Below are 18569 nucleotides of genomic sequence, written 5' to 3'. Positions count from 1 at the left end.
TCTGACGTCAAAGGTAGGCAGTGGCCATAATAATGTGTGTGGTGTTTGTATCTGAATGGATAGGTGTGAAGGAGGAGAAAGGGAGATCAAGGCACTGTAGCTGGTCTTTATAGATTTGAATTTGTTCTAAAAAATATATTCTGTTCTCCCCAGCACAGAACAGATTACAGTTTCCATTCATAGTGTTACAATGTAGGGTTTACAGTGTTAGAATATATTTTCATATAGGATAACTTACTGATGAAGGTGAAGGGAGTGACTAGGCAAAAAGGTAAGTTTTTACACAACCCTCTCTATATTCGTGAGGGTTAGGGGCAAAGCCGGCCTGTCAATACCAAAAAATTGTGAATAACTTTAGGGACAACTCTGACCCACCCCCACCTCCCAGACCTCTCCACTGTACTTACATTTTAAAGCCTGGTGGTTTGCCAGTGAAGAGGGCAGGAGCAATCTTCCTATGCTCCTGCCCCATGCAAAGCCAGGCACAAAAAGTGGCTGCTATGAGTTCCCACGAGACCATGGGAACTCACAGCAGCCATTTTTGTTCCCAGTTCTGCACAGGCAGGAGCGTAGAAAGATTGCTCCTGCTCTGCTTCACTGCTAGACTACAAGGTTTTAAAAAGTAAGTGGTCTGGGAAGTTGAGATGGGTCACCAAGATGAAACTGCGAGGTCCAAACCTGCCAATATGGAGGGGGCTGTATATAGCTTTTCTAAAGTTAAAAGTCCTTTAAGGGCTCTGATATGAGGTAGGCAGGCTGTTCCAGAGGTTTGGTAAGAAATGGGAATAGGATCATTTCCAGGCTGTCTAGAGTTGGAGGGAGTGTCCTGATGGTGTATGTAGGCGTATTTTATCTTAGAAGCATATCATTTTCTTTGGGTGTAGAGAGGAAGTTTGTCTGAGAAGTATTTGGGTGTCATGTTGTAGGATTTATATGCCAACACTACGCCTTTGAAAATGCAGCATTTGGTTATGGGCAGCCAGTGGGCTATCAGTGCTGGAGAGACTGGCTCATTGGCTTGAAGGTTTTTCAGTAGTCTTATTGATGCATTTTGAACTCGTTGTAGTCATTTGGTGATTTTTGCTGTAAGACCATTGAATAAAGTGTTGCAATTATCCAGGCGTATAAGGACAAAGGCATAGAGTAGTTGGGGGAAGTCTTGTTCCGTGAAGTAGTTTCTTATCTTTCAGAGCTGGCAGAGGTAGTAGGACGAAGAGACTACTTGCGAGATGTGTTTGGAGAGTGATAGTTTTGAGTCGAAAGTAATTCCTAGGCTCCGTACTTCATCTTTTGTCATCAAGGTAGTTGATTCCCAGGTTAGGGAAGGGTGGGTATAGGAGCATTTTTCTTTCCTAATCCACAGTATCTTTGCGTGGCACAATTTGGTATTTGTTTGAAACAATGGCTCTTAACTGACAAGGTGTGTCTCTTTTGAACTGGTAGCTATGTCTGAATTCCTTTGTTATACTTCAAGCACCTGTCTTTATCATATCTTTTGAAAGTTCAGAGCTTGAGGATACTGTTAATCTTAAGTACTGGTCTTTTTAGAAGTCATTTAGGGCTAGATTCACAAAGGACACCGATCGTGTCCCAACCACTCTGCGACCCAATTGTTCCCCAACCCGATTCACTAACCTTACTCCTGATCCTCACCCAATCCGATATGCTCATGCAAATGAGGGAAATGGCATGCACATTTTGGAAGGCAGCGATTCACTAAACAATCAGAAAAGCGACTGCTGAAGACCAGTTGCTTCTATCCTTGCCGTCTCCGGCCCTTTATAACCATGGGCTCACAATGATTTTAGCAGAATTTATAAAACAGGAATTTTTCCTTTTTTATATATTCTGCAAAACGCATTGGGAGCCCGTGGTTTTAACTCGATAGTGTCCCCCTCCCCGAACCCAAAAAAATGCCCCCCCATGATGCCTGCCATTGCCACTGCCCACCCCTTCCCCGTACCTTTAAAAAGTTGGGAGCAGAAGGGGTGCTCAGTCCCTCCTGCTCCAGGCCTCCGACGACGAACTGCGGCCACAGGCCACACCTCAATGCATAATGTGATACACAGGGAGGAGCCTAAGGCCCTGATTCGCTGAAGTGCCTCGGGCTCTGCCCTTGGGAGGGGCCTGGGGCACCTCAGCCAATCAGGGACTTCCTTAAGGAGTCTAAGGAAATCTCTGATTAGTCAAAAACCATGGCCAATCACAGACTTCTTTAGACTCCCCCTAAGGAAGTCCCTGATTAGTTGAGGAGCCTGAGGTGCCTCAGCCAATCAGGGCCTTAGGCTCTTCCCTGTGCATCACATGATGCACCAAGGCATGGCCTAAGGCTGAAGTTCATCAGAGGAGGCTTGGAGGAAAGACTGAGCATTGCACCTGCTCCCAACTTTTTAAAGGTACGGGCAGCCCAGCAGGGGTTTGCGATAGGAGGGAGTTGGCATCCCTCCTGCCATATTCATTCATGTGTACGTGCGTGGGAGGTGGTGGGCAGTGTCAGGTCTGCTGGCAGCAGCTACAGGCATTGGTGCCAGGGGGATTTCAGTGCAGTGGGGGGGGGGGGTTGCGATGGCAGGAGGGAGTTGGCATCCCTCCTCCCTTTTTGTCTTCGGCAGGGCTGCATTTGTGTGTGGGGGGGCATTTGTGGGTGGTTCAGAGATAAAGCCCTTTGTCGGGGGGTTAATTTTTTTTTAAAATCAAGCAGTTATTTTGCGTGTGTAATACACGCTAAATATCTGCCTGATTTTAAAAAAATTTAAAAAGCCGGCAGAAGCCCTGACAGCAGTGATAGGAGGCAGCTTCTCCTGTCACTACTGTCAGGGCTCTGCCCCAACTCAATCGCTTTTGAGTTGGAGTTTGCATGCAAATCATTTGCATGTAAACTTGATAGTGAATCAATCGCTGTTTTAAAATCGGCCAACACCGACTATCTTTTAGTGAATCTAGCCCTTAGTCTGCTTGCAGTGGCATTCTAAGTAAAGTCTTTTGTTAGTAACTTATAGGAAGGAGCCATTCAGTCCATCTTCACTAACACTTGCCAGTCAGAAAGAAGAATCTGCCAATTCAGCAGTCTTTCAAATGGCCACGTGGAGGCACTCTTATTAACTGTACCCTTCTCTTTTTAGGTTGTCTCCTAAATGAGGTACAGATTACACAAGAGGAAACAAGATCCTGTATGTCATATTTCTGGCCAATATATCCAAGATATACAGCATTTCATCAATTTTGGGACCTACACCATGAACCCAATCTTTATCTTGCACTCTGGGAATAGCTATAACTAAGCCTGCCTCCCTTTTCGCACATAGAATATCTTTCTGTATAGTATGGTAAAGGGCATGTGCTGGTATGTTATCTGAGGTGTCTTGTACTAGCTTCCTCAGATTGGAAAGCTCAGTCATTTTTCTGCAATGTTATGAACTAGTCTGATGGTGCCATATGATCGTAATCTGTGAAACGGGTAGCAATAGCAACCATATGAGTCTATTCATATCAGTGCTGCCTGATTCGCCGAATCAAATCAAATTGTTGTATGAAAAAAAATCAAATTCAGTGACCAACACCTGCACACCCAGTGAGACCTGACATACCTCCGGCCATCCTAAAGCAGCAGCAGTGGCCGGCCGGTAGAGGCAGCCCTCTGAACAGGCTGCTGGGGCATTTCCTGTGCTGCGTCACTGATGACATCACTGTGTCTGAATCCCTTTGTTATATTTCAAGCACCTGTTTTTATCATATCTTTTGAAAGTTCAGGGCTTGAGGATGCTCCCCAGTCCTAAAGTAAAAAGGTTTTTTGTTAATCTTAAGTACTGGTCTTTTTAGAAGTCATTTAGTCTGCTTGCAGTGGCATTCTAAGCAAAAGATCATTTGTTAGTAACATATGGGCAGGAGCTGTTCATCTATCTTTACTAATATTTCCCAGGGTCAGAAAGGGGCAGATTATTTGATATAATATCCCAGGAGCCTTTGTTCATACTCTGGCTATGTCAGCATACTTATGCTGAAAGTGGCCCCTCCCACATCTAAATGGTGCCAATTTGGATGTTTCTAACTTGTATATTCATAAGGGATACCTTGAAAAACCCAACTAGCTGGGGGAGCCCCAGGGACAGGTTTAATAACCACTAGTCTAGACAGTTTGGCAGCCAAGACATCCAAGTAGGCGATTAAAAAAAAAAAAAAAATTAGTTGTATTTCCCATTTAAAAAGGGATGTTTCTGTGCTTCCGAATTTGGATGTTAAGCGGGAAATGTCCAAGTCGGACTTAGACATCCTTTTTGAAAATGTCCCTCCACGCCTCCTGTACCATAATTTCTTTAGGAGTTTCTTATAGGTGCTTTGTCAGATACCTTCTGAAAATCCATACACTCTAAACAGTAGCCTTCACTTAATCATATGTTTATTAACATCTTCAGAAATCTAAAAGATTGGTAAGATAATGCCTTTGCTAAATCAATGGTGGTTCTAGTAGTCCATGTCTATCCATATAGCAAGTAGCTGTGTTTTCAAAAATGTTTTAATTTATCCTAGTAGGACTTCCGTTTTTACCTGCAGCCTATGCTACACCTTTTGAAGATATTTTAAGCTCAACAGCAAGAAGGGAACAATTCATTCCCTAATATAAAGTGAAGTTCAGAAGAGATTTCCCATAAATACCCCAAAACATTATGTTGCAGCACCGGTCTTAGTTTTATTTTTTCTATGGCAGAAGACTAATTTCTGATTGACTGCTCTACTTACAGACATCTTTTCTAAGTCCTTGGTGCTCCCTCATCCATTAGTAAATCATATTCCTTAAGAGTACATCTTTTCAACTTTGTGTATTCTTTCCTATAGCAGGTAACTGTTATAAAAAATTTCTACTCATCACACTATTTTATGAACCTCTCAGCTATTAGGGACTTTCACTAAGGAACATGCTGAAAGAACAGTACTGTACAAGCAAATTAAAAATAAAACAAATAAATAAAGAATGCTGTTTACATTACAAAAATCCTAATTCCCTTTTTGGTCAAATACAACCATCCTATATACCCGTATAAAAAACCTTATCCCTCTAGGCACAATTGTCTTTACCAATGTACTCAAACCATCTTCCCTGTCCCAATTTTCAGCCAAAAACATTGTGAGGGCCGTTCTTTCTAGCCGCCTACTTTAGGGAGGTAACACCTCTAGGGGTATCATGGATTTGGCTAAATGTCCAATACATCTTCCCAGTTCCTTAAACTGCTTTTGAATGTTACCATCCATAGGTTGCAGGCCATTTGTACCTAGAGAGGCAATATTGGCTCTCGGCCACTTAAATCACGCTGAATAGGCCAGGAACAATATCCAGTAGTACTTAATCAGCCAGTGCAGCTGAACATCAATCTCCAGTCAGTGGTGAGACAGTCTGGCGCCAAAGCCAGAAGTTATATTGGCTCTGGCACTATTCAGTGCTGGTGGCCATAGAGATAACCGGGAGAACTGGACTGCAGAATATACTGTTCTGACTTTGGCCAGATAGCTAGCTAAGTATGTCATTAAATATTGGCCATACTCAAATAACTTCTAGATGCTCAGAGAAATATGATAGAGGTCTATAAAATACTGAGTAGAGTGGAAAGCAGGAGAATGTAGCGTGGTGGTTATAGTTACAGCCTCAACACCCTGAGGTTGTGGGTTCAACCCCCATGATGTTCCTTGGGACACTGGGCAAGTCACTTAATCCTCCACTGCCGCAGGTACATTAGACAAACTGTGAGCTCACTGGGACAGATAGGGAAAATGCTTGAGTACCTGATTTGTAACCCGTTCTGAGCTCCTTGGTGAGGATGAGCAAAAATATTGAATGAATGAATAAATAAATGTGAATCGCTTCTTTACTCTTTCCATGCGATGAAGCTACTAAGTAGTCATTTTAAAACAAACTGAAGAAAAGAAAATATTTCTTCACACAACTCTGGCATTTGTTGCCAGAGAATATGGTGAAATCAGTTAGCTTAGCTATGTTAAAAAAAAGGTTTGTTGGTAAAGCAGCAGCTTGTGGGGTATTTGGGAAAGGAAATGTCTTTTATTTCAGAAGGCGTGTATGATTGGACATAAATGTATTATGCAATTTTGGTTACAGAAAGAATCTCCAAGTTTCTGGCATTGGAGGATCCAGTTGCATCGTTTACTTTTGTTTGAGATTTGGGAGGTTAGGCATTCGTCTAGAAGAACTCGTCTTTTTATGGAAGTTTGGGATCCATATATTCAAAATCTTTCACCTAGAGCAAGAAGTTCAATTCTCAATGATTTACGTTGAAGCTAAGGTTGTTTAAATTACATTCCAGTTCTTTATTTTTGTCAGCTTTCATCCGGGGAGGGGGAATAGATTATGAGATAGAAGGGAGGAAATGGGGGGAATGGATGGGGAGGGGATTTTGGTTTATTATATAAAATGTTTGAAGGAATGATATAATTTTATATAATATATGGATTAGAATTTTAACATTTGTGAATTTATTATTTGTAAATAATATTTTTCTATATAATTTATATGTATTTTTACTCTATTCCTTTAATAAAATGTTTGAACATAAAAAAGGTTTGGATACTTTCCTAAAAGAGAAGTCCATAGGCCATTATTGGGGAAATCCACTGCTTATTCCTAGAATAAACAACATAATATCTGTTTTACTACTTGGGATCTTTCTAGGTACTTGAGACCTGGGTTGGCTACTGCTGGAAACAGAATACTGGGCTTGATGGACCCAGTATGGAAATTCTTATGTGCTTATGCTACCACTAAACTGGGTATCCAGTGCTGGTGTCCAAATACGGCTTGGTAGTCAGCATTTAAAGAAACACTGGATTACCACCAGCTCAAAAATTGACTGAGAGGTATTTGATGATATCTAGTTCATGAGACAGATGAATTAGATATATCATTGTATACCTGGGTATAAATGCCTTTAAAACTAATCAGTTGGTAAATATTCAAAATCAATTTAAGGAGAGGGTAAGGGGCATTGGACAAGTTTCTGACCTATAAGGGAGCAGAAAGAACAGTGCTAATAAAACATTCATTTGTAGCTGTAAAAGCAGGATAGGAAAGGTGGCTTTGGAAAGGGGATGTACCCAAGAGATGCTTATATCAGTCTGAGAAAGGCAGTATGGTTCTTAATCATCATTTCACCTTTGATTAAGTGCCATTTAAATTAAGCATAGGGGCATAGATGACAGACAACACTTACCATTGCTAATACATGCATAGTTTTCAAGACTGTCCAATCCATGCTCCCTTAAACTGTACAGTCTCTCAGCTATACATGTATATGTAGATTTTGTTTTTTTAAATCAATGCATAGGGCCATTGGCACATTTAAAATGCAACTCTTTTAGAATGAGCTCCAGTAAAAACCTTAAAATATGCCCCTGTGTCTTCATTTTATATGTGTGAAAGCATGTCACATGTTCAGTGAATGCTGCACTTTATGCTCCAAAAGGATGGGGGATTCAACAGGTGAAAACTGGTAGAAAAACAGAAGTACATGTTGCTATAAGTATCATCAGGAACCTAAAATTAAAATAATGTACAAATTGAACCTATTATACATCCTATACCCCTGAATCTTTGTGGTAGACCCCTGCTTATATCAGTTCTTGGCAGTAACTGCTTTCAGATATCAGTGCTGCCTTGTTTCCTGACAGAATAACTGAGTCAGCCCTATTTTATCAGTTGTATGTATGGCCTAACGGTTAGAACTACAGCTTCAGCACCCTGAGGTTATGGGTTCAAATCCTGAACTGCTCCTTGTGACCTGGGAAAGCCACTCAATCCTCCATTGCCCCAGGTACATTATATAAATTATGAGCCCACTGGGGCAGACAGGTACTGTACCTGATTGTAAATCACTTCGATAACCTGATAGGTGGCATATAAATACCTAAATAAATAAATAGAAGTTATAGAATTACAATCTACACTTGCAATTTGCCAAAATCAGAAGTGGCTCAGTCTGCCTAGCATATTATAAACTTTAAACATCAGTTGAATTGTTTTTAATCAGAAAAAGTTTTCTAATTAGATTTCTTATTTTGTATTTATTTTCTTTAAATATATATAATCATTTAAATATGAGTGCTCAGTACCCAATCTCCTGCATATGAGTCACAGTAAGATTATGAAGGGACCATCAATGCGCCCATGGGTCCCTTTGTTTAATTCTGTTGACAACCAAATAAAAGCCACTATATCATTTTCTTACTTATATCTTATCTTGAAATAATAGTTGGCTCTATGCAACTATTTCCATGTGACTCCACAGGATTCCACCACCTTGCTAATGCTGTGACATGTGATCGCTATTGTGTATATCTCCTCAACATGTGGTCACTCTTGTGTTTGTGTCCTCAAGGAGGACTAGGAGACAAACACAAAAGTTTGGGTACTGAGCACTCATATTTAAATGATTATATATAGTTAAAGAAAATAAATAAAAAATAAGTAATCTAATTAGAAAACTTTCTGATTAAAAACAATTCAACCGGTATTTAAAGTTTATAGTATAAATTGACACTGGATTCTTAAGAAACTGATCTCCTGTGAATATTTAGTCAGTCTGCCTAGCACCAGCTGGTAATATTAGAGCTGCTAATATAACTCCATGTCATCATGACATTTTGCTCCAGTCCTGAATTTCTAATTTGTTGTTTTGTATGATGGAGCTTATTACTGCTGTGGCTCTTCTCACACCTCTGGTCCCCATCAGAGAATCTTTGATGAACAAGACACAGTGTAGCTCCTGATGAGCGACTATGATGTTTTCAGCTGAGAGACCGCTTGCTTCAGATCCTCCACAATTAGATCAACATCCTGCTGTGTAGTATGCCAGCCCACACTGAGTCGCAATGCATTCTTGGCTACAGTATATGGAATCCCGCTACTCAGCAAAATTGGTGAAGGACTAAAAAAAATCCAAAAAAGAACAAAACAGGTTATAAGGGAAATGATCTCTGAACTTCAACCTATTCTTTTTTTTTTATCCATAACCCAACACTAAGAATCTCAGCTCTATTTTTACTGCATGATATCCTCCTGCCATCAAAGTGGGTTCTACATATACTCATCACATTCTGTGGCTTACTTCCATATCCTGCACTGTCTGAAGCTGTCACTAACTTTGCAGAAAGAAAGGTTGTCATGAATCTTTTGCAATAATGTATTTTCACGCATATAACGCGTGCGTTATACACGATTTTTACAAACAGTGCATAACCTTGCACGTTATACGCGTGAGCGCGTTGTACAAAATTTTTTTACATAGTTCCCCCCCCTCCCGACATCCGATTCACCCCCCGCAGGACCGCTCGCACCCCCACCCCAAAGGACCGCTCGCACGCACCCGCACCCCGAAGAACTGCTCGCAGGCACTCCCACCCGCACCCCCACCCTGAAGGACCGCTCGCACCCCCACAGCCTCCCGACCCCCCCATCATGTAGAAGCTCCTACCGGTGTCCTGCTGCTTCCTCTTGGCGGTCCCGGCCCTTCTGTGAGCCCTGCTCCTGCGCTGCTTCCTCTTCCGGCGGTCCCACCCTTTCTCTGACGTCAAGCCCTCTTGCCCCGCCGACTCCCCGACACGATTGGGGCAAGAGGGAGCTCAAGCCCTCTTGCTCCCCCGACTCCCCGACACGATCGGGGCAAAAGGGAGCCCAAGCCCTCTTGCCCCGCCGACTCCCCAACTCCCCGACAATATCGGGCCAGGAGGGAGCCCAAACCCTCCTGGCCACGGCGACCCCCTACCCCCACCCCACACTACATTACGGGCAGGAGGGATCCCAGGCCCTCCTGCCCTCGACGCAAACCCCCCTCCCCCCAACGACCATCCCCCCCCAAGAACCTCCGACCGCTCCCCCCAGCCGACCCGCGAACCCCCTGGCCGACCCCCACGACCCCCCCACCCCCCTTCCCCGTACCTTTGTGTAGTTGGCCGGACAGACGGGAGCCAAACCCGCCTGTCTGGCAGGCAGCCAACAACGGAATGAGGCCGGTTTGGCCCATCCGTCCCAAAGCTCCGCCTACTGGTGGGGCTTAAGGCGCCTGGGCCAATCAGAATAGGCCCGGGAGCCTTAGGTCCCTCCTGGGGGCGGGGCCTTGGGCACATGGTCGGGTTGGGCCCATGTGCCTCAGGCCCCGCCCCCAGGAGGGACCTAAGACTCCCGGGCCTATTCTGATTGGCCCAGGCGCCTTAGGCCCCACCAGTAGGCGGAGCTTTGGGATGAATGGGCCAATCCGGCCTCATTCCGTCGTTGGCTGCCTGCCGGACAGGCGGGTTTGGCTCCCGTCTGTCCGGCCAACTACACAAAGGTACGGGGAAGGGGGGTGGGGGTGTCGTGGGGGTCAGCCAGGGGGGGTCACGGGTCGGCTGGGGGGGGCGGTCGGAGGTTCTTGGGGGGGGGCGGTCGTTGGGGGGAGGGGGGTTTGCGTCGAGGGCAGGAGGGCCTGGGATCCCTCCTGCCCGTAATGTAGTGTGGGGTGGAGGTAGGGGGTCGCCGTGGCCAGGAGGGTTTGGGCTCCCTCCTGGCCCGAACAACTAGCGGGGGGGGGTCTCCAGGGCCAGGAGGACTTGGCTCCCTCCTGGCCCAAACAACTAGTGGGGGGGGGGCGCCAGAGCCAGGAGGGCTTGGGCTCCCTCCTGGCCCGATATTGTCGGGGAGTTGGGGAGTCGGGGGGCAAGAGGGCTTGAACTCCCTCTTGCCCCGATCGTGTTGGGGGTGCCGCAGTTGGCTGGGGCAAGAGGGCTTGAGCTCCCTTTTGCCCCGATCGTGTCAGGGAGTCGGCGGGGCAAGAGGGCTTGACGTCAGAGAAAGGGCGGGACCGCTGGAAGAGGAAGCAGCGCAGGCCGGGACCGCCAAGAGGAAGCATCAGGACACCGGTAGGAGCTTCTACATGATGGGGGGGGTCGGGAGGCTGTGGGGGTGTGAGCGGTCCTTCAGGGTGGGGGTGCGGGTGCATGCGAGCGGTCCTTCGGGGTGGGGGTGCGAGCGATCCTGCGGGGGGGGGGTGAATCGGACATCGGGGGGGGGCATCAGGCTTTCAGGGTGGGGACCGGACTTCAAGGAGGAGAGGAGAGTCGGGGCGGGCGAAAGGAGAGCCGGGGGTAGCCAGAGGAGAGTCGGGGTGGGCGAAAGGAGAGCCGGGCGGCGACGGGAGAGTCGGGCAGCATGCGCGGTATACGGGTGTGTGCGGACACGTATCAGAACTTTAGTAAGTGTCCTTAGGCATATGTTGTTTAAAGATGCAAAGGTAGGCCCTGTTTATCTTTCCCTTCTTTGAAGACAGATAATGTTTAAACAGAGATAATGTGAAGTGAATTCAATTGTTTTGTTAAGCCGTATTTACAGACAGCTTTAGTTAAGAAGCTCTGCTGGTCAAGGCTTTTTCTTACCTTTTGGACTTCAATCTCTAGCTAGGAAAAATGCTGATGTGTTTAAAGTTTCATGTGACCTTACGTCACATGCCATCACATGCTGGCAAACCTGATTCGTATAAATATGTGAAACTCATAATAAAAGACGGACATATTTGAAAGATGGTTTCTGGTCTTTAAGATGTGTCCCCAGGTACCTGACTTACATATGACAGAGACAGAGAAAGTATGGGGCAGGAATTGGGACCTGAATCCTTTTCAGTTGGGGGCTTGTCCGCGATGGGCAGATGATATCACCGGTATTTTGTGAGTATTTCTGAATTTTTTCTGTTCTTTAATACTCACTGGGTAGTGGTGACCTGTACCCAACCCTTTATTTTAAGTTCAAGCTTTGGGTTCTATTATGGAGTTTTTTTGGGAAAAATCTCGGGGTACTTTTGGTAAGCACCCCTCATATATATACGCAGCTGCCATTCTTTCGGAAAGAATGAAATTATTTATAGAACCCCCCCTGCCCACTCTGTCATTTGTAAGGTTAAAAAAAAAAAAACTTTTATAGAGTATAAGATTTTATTGTCAATTACTGTACCTCGCTTATAAGGTAAGATAAGCGAATATTTTTGCATTGTTATATTGGGCTTTGTAATGAGTCATAAGGCACTTAGGTTACTCCTAGACAAATGAGACTTGTACGGCTGTGTGTATGTATGACATTTTTCCTTCAGCTCACATCTTTCTGTGTCACCAATGTTTACTACTGAGGTAGGACAGGCTGTTATGTGGAATGAATTGAAAGCGCTGTTTGAATCAGTCTAAGATCTTTCCCTTGTAGTTTGTACACAAGCCCTAATTTTGTGCGTTTTTTCTACCGGCTGCTTTCTTTGTGTTCTGTGCTGGATCATAAAAAAAAAAAAAGAAACAAGAAAAAGAAAAATTCCGTTTTAAAGGTTTTCTTTCTTGTGCAGAGCAAAGCTAATCTGTTCTTTGCTTTCATTATCAGGGTCTGTGCATGAATGTTTTTGTCCCTTCCCCCAGACTTCTCTGTTTGGGCTTCCACTGACCCCCTATAGTGCTTCTTTGAAGTTACTCATTCTTGGTTTTATAAAGCAGTAAGGTGAGATTCCACTGCTTGTCTCTTGACTTTTCTCCGGCATTATCAAAACCACCATCTCTTCTTATAATACGCCCATCGCTCTTGTTGTCAAAGCTCATGGCATTCCTCGTTTCGTCCTAGATTTTCGGGCTGTTAATGTTTTGGTAATTCTCATTGCACTTATGTTTCTTCCACCATTCCACCGGCAGCCAATGATTTTTTTCTGTCATTGTCCTAAAGAATGTTTTATTTTTAATCCCTTTGGTGAGGCTGCCTTCACCTTTAAGCAACAGTATACCTAATGTGGAATGTCCTTCGGGCTATTCTACAAGTCATGCACTGCCCCTCATGGTCCTATTCTCATTTTGTACAACTTTTTGTGTTCCATAATTCAGGAGACCTGTCAGGCTGATAGTTTGTACCTTTTATAATGATTGTCTGTGTGTGGTCACAAGGTGTCATGAAATAAACTGCACTGGTGTACATCTGAAGTGAAATACCTGGGTTTTGTCCTGTCTCATGGTCAGAGGAAAATCTGCACTTTCTGCATTGCTGCTGTTCTGCCCCGCCCAGCTAACAAGAAAGACATGCTTACTTTTCTTGCTATGATTGGTCACTGCCGCCAATGGATCTCTGCTTGTTCCTTCTATGACCAGATTTTGAGACAGACCCTGGTTTCTGAAATGACTGCTCTTATCAGATGGACTTATGAAATGTTGGACATTTAAGATGTGCTTTGGTTTCTAGCTCAAGTTTGGGTTTCCCTGCTTATGCCCACATGTTTTATCTCTTTGTTTGGGACTATTGTAACACCATGAAGGGAGAACATGGCGGTAAATTACGCTCTGTTGCCTTTTTTTATAGTCACTCCTGTTCAAGAAAGCCCTGGCTGCTTGTGCTATTGTGGTAGAGATGGTTACTTCTCTGATCCTAGGTCACCCCATTACCCTTCATACTTTTCACGATGTCCAAGCCCTTCTTTTAAATAGGCTTCTGGGTCTCAAGGGTGAACAGGATTCTCTTCCTCTCTTTTTTCACAGCTTCAGTCCTTTGTTACCACCCCCTCCTCTGAATTTGATGCCTGGCGTTTGGCAGGTGCCCAAAGCCGCCCTTTTGGACGGACTTTGGTGCAAAGAGGGGAAACCCTGGATACCAGCTGCTAGCTCTCCCTTATTCATTGCCCAATATCATGGTATTGGTTATCGTAGTGCTCGCTCGACATTTTAACTTCTTGCTAGTGATATTTTCATTCTTGACCTTTTGTTCCTTGATACAGATATATATAGCTCAATAATTACAGCTGGCACGGTTGTGAATTGAAAATAAATTGGAAAATACAATTCCTTTCTATTGTTTTAGCTGAAATTAGGATGTTGCTAATTTAAAATGTTTTTTCCGGATTTATACATAGCCATCCCAGATCCATTTTGGCACAGATATTTCTAATGTTTTCCACGGGTCCTCTTTATCACTGCAGAGATAGAGACGCTCCAAAGAGACATTAGCTTTATGCCTTTTTTCAAATATGAGATGGTTATGATATACATTATTTGTTGTTTTGGTTTTTTTATATCAATGTGTTTATTTGCAGAGTTAAATTCAGCCCTGCACACTTGACAGATGGAGAAATAGCTCCACGTTTAAAAACTTTATGTTTTGTCTGTGTCATGTCTACTTGTCTTAGTTTAGTGGGTACCCCAGGATACATAATATTGGCCATTTCTAGAGCTCTTTTTCCACTTCTTACTAGCCTAACTGCGCAATGTTCTTTTACCTATAGCTTTTATATTCTGAATATAGTTTAGTTAGGGGTTATAAGAAAAAGCTTTATTTTATACAGCATTTATTTCGTGGTGTTCCCTACATATGATCTATTCAATATACATTTCTGAATACATTCAGTACATCAGTATGGTTTCTCTGAGGTGCATAATAGTTATATGCAGCACGATAAAAACATATCCTTTTGGATTGTTCAATTAAGAACCTTAAGTAACTGAGTATTGTCTCTCTTTTGCCATAGCTATGCTAAGTACATGAATTGGTATTGTTACATGTTGCCACATTCAGTACAGGCAACATGGTTTCTCTTGTTTTCTATCTCTTATTTGGATCACATTGGAGTACAGCTGCTGAATGATATTTGGAATGCTTTTCAAGCATTTCTTTTCAAGTATCTCTTTCTGTATGCACAGACATCTGGCTGTTCTCCCTTTGAGGTTCTCACGGGATGACCTTTCCCCGCCCCATGGGTAGATTTTCCCTTGATACAGGAGGAATACGTCCAAAAGCTAATTGAAATATTAGGGCTTGTTCAAAGAAACGTGTCTTGCACTTCTCCTTTCTCTCCACAGATTCCTACCCATTTTTTCCAGCCTGGTGATTATCCAGCAGCTTTCCAAGGATCGGAAGCAGACAGATTTCCCCTTTGGCCTTCCCACTACTGTGATCGCTGTGACCAGGCCCGCTGCACTCACTGAGGAGTGTCCTGTTTGGATCCACGCAAGTCGCTTGAAGAGGGTTAACCTAAAACCCCAGAAGCAAGTCTTCCCTGCGCAGATTTCACCTCCTCCAGTGGAACAACATAATGATCTCATTGCAGCATTCTACCAACTTTATCATTCTCTTACTGGCACTGCTGCTGCTAGTTTTTCTCCCTGTATGAATCCTTTTCACTGGGTCTACAGGGATGATGTGTTCTGGGTTCACGACACTTTCTGCCCATACCCATCTGTAAATGACACTCCTGCTGTAAACAGCACCCCCGACACCTCTTTGCGAACACGACGTCAAGCTGGACTACTCCCTCGCAAAGGCTGTCCTTCAATTGGAATCCAGAAAAGACCGATGCTACCCTTTGGTATAATTCCAGCAGTGTGCAAGTTGCCACCTTCTCCTTTGAGTATTGTGACATTGTGGACTGTTTATCAATTGATATCCCAAGGCTGTGCCATTGGTCCTCAGAGATTCCTAAAACTAAGGACATATATATATATAAGTTACTGACTCACGTTGGGGGGATAAGTGTGCATTCTGGGGAGTGGTAGGGTGGAATATTAATACTGACTGGGTTTATAAACTAGAAAGTACTCTGAAAAACAGTGGACCAAAATGGTAAATCACTGCTTACTTGTATGACCCTTCATAAGGTTGGACACTGTTATAGGAAAAGTGTTCCTGCACAAATTATTAAGCTTTCTCTTACTATTGACAACCCTAGACCTACTGATGAAGGTATGTACATTATGGACATGAGGTTTAAGGGTGGGTCTAGCTATCATCAGTTTTCTTACGGGATCTATCTACCTCCACTCATCCTCTCCCACCATTTTGTGGGGGCCCCAAAAAATGCTAACCCACTGGCCCCTACATTCAATAAACTTACTGACATGATGGCTATTGCCAATCCCACTTTTGAAGATATTGTGGCTGTTGAGGTAGGGTTTTCAGAACGTAACCTTTGGTTAGAATGGATGAAATTCACTGCTGATCAACATAATAAGAGTAATTGTTACATATGTGCTCAAGCTAGACCCCATCTAGGAACCGTACATCTGGACCTCCCTCCTGGTATCCAACCATGCCTTTTTGGGTTATTTACCTATCCTCTTTGTGCACTGTAGTATTCTAAATACCCTTTGTTGCCAGGACAACAAAAGCTTGATATTGCCGTTATCATCTATAAGGGCAATTACATATGTCATGTTTCTAATCTGACACAGGGTAGTTTTGTAGGTAATTTACCCCCAGGTTATTGTTCTGTCTTGGCTCATAGGTATGCCCCATTGTTGCTGCATCAGATTTGATATTTACTGGCTTTATGGAGACTTTTGGCTCCCTGTTAAGCTACCCAGCCAGTGGATAGGCCAGTGCACTTTAGTTAAGGTTACTATGCTTCTGCATATTCTTTCTGAAAGGCATCCTTCCTATTCACATGGTTTTTCCTTTTATTTGTCTTGATATAAATCTGATCACATAGATGCTATAGGGGTCCCAAGAGGGGTCCCGAGCTCAGGTTAAGGCTGGGTTTGAGTTCCTTATTCCCTTTATTACTATTAATAAGAATGTTGATTGGATTAGTTAAAATTATTATAATCAGCAACGCTTTGTGAACTATTCTAGGGACGCCTTGCAAAGTATTACTGATTAATTAGGCTCCACTTCTCAGATGGTTCTCAAAATCGTATGGCCCTAGCTAGGATTCTAGCTGAAAAATTCTCCTCAGTATTTTAAGCTGTTGTACTTTTCTTTCTGACAATATAGGTCCTACTATGGACATTCAGAAATTAGCAGACCTCTTTGCTGAGTTCAAATGTAACTCTGATTTATCTAATTCTTGGGATCAGCACTTTAGTTGAATGCATAATCTCTTATTATTTGCACTCTTGTCTTGACTGCTCATGTACTGTGTTATTCGTATTACAGCTCCTAAAAGACCCCTCCTTGAGAGACATACCTAAGGTATCACTCCCTTCCAGCTCATGCTGTGTATTTGTGACGTCATTTACATGTCGTAAGAGGGGATTTGAAGGGACACGTATCAGAACTTTAGTAAGTGTCCTTAGGCATATGTTGTTTAAAGATGCAAAGGTAGGCCCTGTTTATCTTTCCCTTCTTTGAAGACAGATAATGTTTAAACAGAGATAATGTGAAGTGAATTCAATTGTTTTGTTAAGCCGTATTTACAGACAGCTTTAGTTAAGAAGCTCTGCTGGTCAAGGCTTTTTCTTACCTTTTGGACTTCAATCTCTAGCTAGGAAAAATGCTGATGTGTTTAAAGTTTCATGTGACCTTACGTCACATGCCATCACATGCTGGCAAACCTGATTCGTATAAATATGTGAAACTCATAATAAAAGACGGACATATTTGAAAGATGGTTTCTGGTCTTTAAGATGTGTCCCCAGGTACCTGACTTACATATGACAGAGACAGAGAAAGTATGGGGCAGGAATTGGGACCTGAATCCTTTTCATGCGGTATACAAATTTTTTTTTACATATATTTCGGTTTCCCGCACGCTATACCCATGAGTGCATTTTACACGGGTGCGCGTTATCTACGTGAAAATATGGTACCCTAGAACTCTAGCTTACCTTCCAGTCTCTGAACCAGGTATTACAGAAGTACAGAAGAATAATCTGAAATCTAGACAAAAAAATTTTCAACACCTGCTAGATAGACAATGTTGCAATAGTCCAGGTAACTCAGCACCAGAGATTGAACCAATTTGAACGCTGAAATGTCAAAATAAGTTTGCACAGTATGCAATTTCCATAGCATTCTATACAACAGAGGCTACTTGGTTTCTCATGGTTAAGTTTTGATCAGACAAGATGGCGGTGTAGTGAGGATGCTGTGCTAATCTCTCCTGCTGCTGATAATATTCTTACCCATTTCAGCGGGTTCAACTTGGATTCAAATATGCTTAAAAGGAGAGGAAAAATCGCTGCTTCAGCCCGGCAGGGTGAACCTACCTTGATGCGACAGGAGGTTATCATGGGCTTCTTTACTTCCTCACCAAGGGGCGAACTGGCTGCACCGGAACGGAGAGAGACTTCGGTGCTCAGGAGTGAACTCTGGCTTAGTCCTGTGGGACCTGCGTTTTCCCTGCAACCGCGAGATTGGGAAACGTTGGGAGCTGAGCAGGAATGGAATTCAGCGTTGCCTGCGGTGCTCAAGGGCTTAACGACGCCTCAATCAGAATCGGCTGGGACATCGAGAGCAGAGAAGGCAGTGGAATTAACAGCACGAGATGGGCAGATTCTTGTGGTCCCTTCTCTGGTAAGACCTGTAATAACTTTGGAGTTAAAATGGATGGCACTGGATTCCCTCCACAAACTTTGTGTTGGAACTCTTCCCCTGGTTAATATTCAGGCTCAGAGAACTGATAAATTAGAAGGGAAACTAAAAACTCAGGGCGAAAAACTGGTTCACTTGGACCAGCAGGTCCAAGGATTACAATCATCTCAACGATCTATAATTCAGGACAGATTGCTCTTTGCTAGGAAAGTAGAAAATTTTGAAAATTATACTAAGTCTCTGAATTTTAGGATATTGAACTTTCCTAGAATGTTGACAATCT

General features: G+C 43.4%; 1 protein-coding gene across 4 annotated transcripts in view; it reads right to left on the bottom strand.

Moving 5' to 3' along the window:
* Positions 1 to 6649: 6649 nt before the first annotated feature.
* SCLY (selenocysteine lyase) overlaps positions 6650 to 18569 on the bottom strand; it is a 131772-nt gene continuing 119852 nt past the window's right edge. For all 4 annotated transcript variants that reach the window (XM_033957526.1, XM_033957523.1, XM_033957525.1 and 1 more), the window contains one exon: positions 6650 to 8927. In XM_033957526.1, the coding sequence (XP_033813417.1) occupies positions 8777 to 8927 (151 nt within the window). In that variant the 3' untranslated portion in view covers positions 6650 to 8776. The remainder of the gene's footprint in view (positions 8928 to 18569) is intronic.

This window comes from Geotrypetes seraphini, chromosome 9 (genome assembly GCF_902459505.1).
Source record: "Geotrypetes seraphini chromosome 9, aGeoSer1.1, whole genome shotgun sequence".
Classification (NCBI taxonomy): Eukaryota; Metazoa; Chordata; class Amphibia; order Gymnophiona; family Dermophiidae; genus Geotrypetes; species Geotrypetes seraphini.
Note: the sequence above shows the minus strand (reverse complement) of the source record. Positions and strands in the feature narration are given on the sequence as shown.